General features: G+C 34.8%; 1 protein-coding gene across 1 annotated transcript in view; it reads right to left on the bottom strand.

Annotated features, from left to right (window-relative positions):
• Nucleotides 1–281: 281 nt before the first annotated feature.
• The window catches only part of CERS3 (ceramide synthase 3), a gene marked incomplete at both ends in the record, with an annotated part of 105039 nt that continues 99320 nt past the window's right edge, over nucleotides 282–6000 (bottom strand). The window contains one exon of the mRNA XM_082842387.1: nucleotides 282–449. Within this exon, the coding sequence (XP_082698513.1) occupies nucleotides 282–449 (168 nt within the window). The remainder of the gene's footprint in view (nucleotides 450–6000) is intronic.

The following is a 6000-nucleotide window of genomic DNA, read 5'->3' as shown; positions in this document are numbered from 1 at the left end:
ATGGAACAATTAGAAGTGGAAGGGTTCTCAGGAGAAATCTTTGAAATCTGAGTTCTAACTCCAGTAAAATCCATGGGGATGCTTATATTAAACATTTTAACACAAATCAACATTTTGTTAAATACATCTTGGTTGGGGGGGAAGGTGCTGGTTAGAAAGAGGGAAGGGCAAAATCTGTGGTCCCTGTGGGTCCTGAGGCTACAGCAATGCAGGAGGGAGCACTTCCGGCTCCCAGCAGCCCTTGCAGCGCACTGTGCGCCAGGAGCTATGTGGGCTTCAAGCTAACAGCCATGCTGACCATTGGGAATGAGGTGCCTGTTGGCCCCAAGGCCATTCTTCAAACCGTCTGTCTCTTTGCCTTCGGTGGCTTCTTCCTTCTCCTCCTTCTCTTCCTCAACCTCTTCCTCTTCATACTCATCCTCATCATCACTTCTCACGTCCTGGATATTCTAGACAAAAGAAACAATGGGCTGTGAGTGACAACCTTCCAGAAAGACTCTTGAGTGAATAAGCAAACAAATGGGCTCAGTTTAGAGATATGGCTCCCTTCAGAGAAAACACAATATTCAAACAACCAAACATTCACCAACATAGAACATATCATGGATCATAAAATAAACCTTAACAAACTTAAAGAATCAAAATTATGCAAAATATGTTTCAGGTCCTAATTGAATTAAGCTAGAAATCAATATAAAAAAATAATGGGAAAATTTCAGAACACTTAGAAATTAATCAACACCCTTATAAATAATCAGTGGATCAAAAGAGTAAGTCTCAAGGGATACTAGAAAACATTTTGAATTAAGATTAAAACACATCACATTTTCTTTAGTGTAGTTAAAACAGTGTTTAAAAGGAAATGTATACCATTAAATGTTTATATTAGAAAAGAAGAAAAGTCTGTAATAATATGAGCTTCCAACTTACGAAACTAGGAAAAAAAAAAAAAGAAAGAAAAGCAAAATAAGCCCAAAATGAGCAAAAGGAAGGAAATAACAGAGATGAGAAATCAATGAAATTGAAACAGAGATAACCTGAGTAGTCTTAAAAATATGAAAAAAAATTAAATATGTAGTTTAAAATCTTCTGAAAAAGAATATCAGGCACAAATGGTTTCACTGGCAAATTCCATGAAATGTATAAAGAAGAAATAACACCAAATCTCCACAATCTCTTCTAGAAAAGAGGAGGGATCACATCCCAATTTATTTTATGAGGCCAGAATTACCCTGATACCAAAACCAGACAGACAGTATAAGAAAATACAGCTACAGAGCAATATCTTTAATGAACATTGACATTAAAATCCTTAATAAAATATTCCAAATCAAAACCAGGAATGTATAAAAAATTATACTATGATAAAGTGGGGTTTGTCCCAGTAATGCAAAGCTGGTTCAATATTTGGAAATCAATGAATGTAATCCATCATATTAATAATCTAAAGAAGGGAAAAAATGATTATATCAATTGATGCAGAAAAATCATATGACAAAATTCAACATCCATTCATGATAAAAAAAAATTGTAAAACTTCTCTACAAAGAAGGAATAGAAGCTAACATCATACTTAATGGTGAATAACTGAATGCTTTCCCCCTAAGAATAGGAATAAGGCAAGGATGTTCACTTTCACCATTCCTATTCACATTGTACTGGAAATCCTAGTCAATGAAATAAGGCAAGAAAAAGAAATAAAATTCATACAAATTGGGAAGAAAGAAATAAAAGTGTCTCTATTATTTATGTACAAAATACCAAAGAATCAACCAAAAAACTCCTAGAATTAATATGTGAGTTTAGTACTAAGGCTGCAGGATAAAAGGTCAACACATAAAATCTCTTTCTCTCTCTCTTTGTCTCTGTCTCTCTGTCTTTTTCTTTCTTTCTCTCTCTCTCTCTCTCTCTCTCTCTCACACACACACACACACACACACACACACAATCTTGATTTCTAGACACTAATGTAGTAGGCTAAAAAATGTCCTCAAAAATATTAGGTCCTAATTTCTGGAATCTGTGAATGTTACCTTACATGGTAAAGTTTTTTGCAGATATTATTAATTAAATTAAGGATTTTGAGATGAGAGATTATCATGGACTATCCAGGTGGCCACTCAATGCCATCACATGTGTCTTTATAAGAGAGGCAGAGGGGATTCAACACAGAGGAAAGGCAATATGAAGAAGAGGTAGAGATTGAAGTGATGTAGCTACAAGCCAAGGAATGCTGGCAGCCACCAGAAGTTGGAAGAGGCAAAGAACAGATTCCCTGCTGTGTGTGAAGGGAACACAGATCTGCCACACTTTGATTTCTGCTCAGAACTGATTGTAGACTTCTGACCTCCAGAACTGTAAAAGAGTAAATTTCTGTTTTTTTAAGCCACCAAGTTTGTAATTTGTTATGGCAGCCATAGTAAACTAACATGACTAGCAATGTCCAACTAAAACAGAAATTTAAAAGTCAGTAACATTTACAATAGTTTCAAAAAATAAAACACTTAGGTACAAATGTAACAAAGCATGTACAGTATCTGCATGTAAAACCTACAAAACTCTGAAGAAAGAAATCAAAGATCTAAATAACTAAAGAGACATACTATGTTCATGGCTTGGAAGTTTCAATACAGTAAAAATGTTGATTATCCCCATATTGATCTACAGATTCCACATAATACCATTAAAATCTTAGCAAGATTTCTTATAGATATAGACAAGCTGATTCTAAATTCTATATGGAGAGGCAAAGGAACTAGAATAGCTAAAGCAATTATGCAAAAGAAGAATAAAATTGGAAAACTCGAACTACCCAATTTTAAGACTTTACTATAAAGTTATAGTAATCAAGACTGGATGGTATTAGCAAAGGGGTAAACAAATAGATCAATGGAACAGAATAGAGAATCTAGAAATACACCCACACAAATACTGCCAATTGAGTTTTGACAAAGGTGCAAAAGCAATTTAATGGAGAAAGGATAGTCTTTTCAACAAATGGTGCTGGAGCAAGGAGAAATCCATAGGCAAAAAAGTAAATTTTAACCTTACACATATGTTAACACAAAATGAATTGTAGATCTAAATGCAAAATATAAAACTATAAAACTTTTAGAAGAAAACCTATGACCTTGGGTTGCATAACGAGTTCTTAGACAAGACACAAAAAGCATACTCCATAAAAAAATGATAAACTGTACTGCATCAAAATTAAAAACTTTTGCTCTATGAAAGGTACTATTTAAAAAAAAAAAGAAAGATACTATTTAGAGAATACAAAGACAGGTTACAAACTGGGAGATAGTAATTACAAATCCCATATCCAACTAGTATGGATAATAAAGAATTCTCAAAACTCAACAATAAGAAAAAACATTTAAAAAATGGGAAAATATTTAAAAATATACACTTCTAGGAGGATATAGGATGTCAAATAAACATATGAAAAGATATTCAACATCGTTAGCCATTAGGAAAATGCAAATTAAAATCATGATTAGATAAAACTATCATAAGAATAGCTAAAATTAAAAATCCTGAGAATACCAAGGATGAAGAGGAACTGGAAGGAATTCTTATACACTGCTGATGGAAATGCAAAATGGTATAGACACTTTGGAAACAGTTTTTACTTATAAAGGCAAACATACATATACTGTATGTCTCAGCATTCCTACCCCTGAGTATCTACACTAGAGAAATGAAAATTTATATTCACACACAAAAAAATGTTTATAAAAGCTCTATTCATAATTGCCCCAAATTGTAAGCAACCCAAATGTTCTTCAAGAAGTAAATGAATGGTACATCCATACAATGGAATACTACTTACCAATAAATAGGTACAAACTACTGACATTTATAAGAAGTTGGATGAATCTCAAAAGCATTATGTTAAGTGAAAAAAGTTTGTTTCAAAAGGTTACCTACCCTCCCAACAAACAAAAGTTCAAGACCAGATGGCTTCACAGGTGAATTCTATCAAACATTTAGAGAAGATCTAACACCATCCTTCTCAAACTATTCCAAAAAATTGCAGAGGAAGGAACACTCCCAGACTCATACTATGAGGCCACCATCACCTGGATGCGAAAACCAGACAAAGATATCACAAAAAAATAAAATTACAGACCAATATCTCTGATGAATATATATGCAAAAATCCTCAACAAAATACTAGCAAACAGAATCCAACAACATATTAAAAGGATCATACACCATGATCAAGTGGGATTTACCCCAGGGATGCAAGGAATCTTCAATATACACAGATCAATCAATGTGATACACCATATTAACAAACTGAAGAATAAAAACCATATGATTGTCTCAATAAATGCAGAAAAAGCTTTTGACAAAATTCAACACCCATTTATAATAAAAACTCTCCAGAAAGTGGGCATAGAGGGAACCTACCTCAACATAATAAAGGCCATATATGACAAACCCACAGCAAACATCATTCGCAATGGTGAAAAACTGAAAGCATTTCCTCTAAGATCAGGAACAAGACAAGGATGTCTGCTCTCACCGCTATTATTCAACATAGTATTGGAAGTCCTAGCCATGGCAATCAGAGAAGAAAAAGAAATAAAAGAATACAAATTGGAAAAGAAGTAAAACCATCATGTTTACAGATGACATGATACTCTACATAGAAAAACCTAAAGATGCCACCAGAAAACTACTAGAGCTAATCAATGAATTTGGTAAAGTTGCAGGATACAAAATTAATGCACAGAAATCTCTTGTATTACTATACACTAACAACAAAAGGTAAGAAAGAGAAATTAAGGAAATAATCCCATTCACCATTGCAACAAAAAGAATAAAATAACTAGGAATAAACCTACTTAAGGAGATAAAAGACCTGTACTCAGAAAACTATAAGAAACTGATGAAATAAATCAAAGATGACACAAACAGATGGAGAGATATACCATGTTTTTGGGTTGGAAGAATCAATATTGTGAAAATGACTATACTACCCAAAGAAATCTACAGATTCAGTGCAATCCCTATCAAATTACCAATGACATTTTTCACAGAACTAGAACAAAAAAATCTTAAAATCTGTATGAAGACAAAAGAGACCCTGAATAGCCTAAGCAATCTTGAGGAAAAAAAAAAAAAAAATGGGGCTGGAGGAATCAGGTTCCCTGACTTCAGACTGTACTACAGGGCTACAGTAATCAAGACAGTATGATACTGGCACAAAAACAGAAATATAGATCAATGGAACAGGACAGACAGCCCAGAGATAAACCCATGCACCTATGGTCAACTAATCTATGACAAAGGAGGCAAGGATATACAATGGAGAAAAGACAGTCTCTTCAATAAGTGGTGCTGGGCAAACTGGACAGCTACATGTAAAAGACTTAAATTAGAACACTCCCTAACACCATACACAAAACTAAACTCCAAATGGATTAAAGACCTAAATGTAAGACCAGACACTATAAAACTCTTAGAGGAAAACATAGGAAGAACACTCTATGACATAAATCACAGCAAGATCTTTTTTTTTTTTTTGCGTTATGCGGGCCTCTCACTGTTGTGGCCTCTCCCGTTGCGAAGCACAGGCTCCGGACGCGCAGGCTCAGCGGCCATGGCTCACGGGCCCAGCCGCTCTGCGGCATGTGGGGTCTTCCCAGACCGGGGCACAAACCCGTGTCCCCTGCATTGGCAGGCGGACTCTCAACCACTGCGCCACCAGGGAAGCCCCAAGATCTTTTTTGACCCATCTTGTAGAGTAATAGAAATAAAAACAAAAATAAACAAATGGGACCTAAGGAAACTTAAAAGCTTTTGCATAGCAAAGGAAACCATAAACAAGATGAAGACAACCCTCAGAATGGGAGAAAATTTTTGCAAATGAATCAATGGACAAAGGATTAATCTCCAAAATATACAAACAGCTCATTCAGCTCAATATCAAAAATAAAACCAAAACCCAAAAACCAACCCAATCCAAAAATGGGTGGAAGACCTAAATAG

This window comes from Leucopleurus acutus (assembly GCF_964270905.1).
Source record: "Leucopleurus acutus genome assembly, chromosome: 1".
In the NCBI taxonomy this organism is placed as follows: Eukaryota; Metazoa; Chordata; class Mammalia; order Artiodactyla; family Delphinidae; genus Leucopleurus; species Leucopleurus acutus.
The sequence above is the reverse complement of the archived record's forward strand: the minus strand, read 5'-3'. Positions and strand labels throughout refer to the sequence as shown.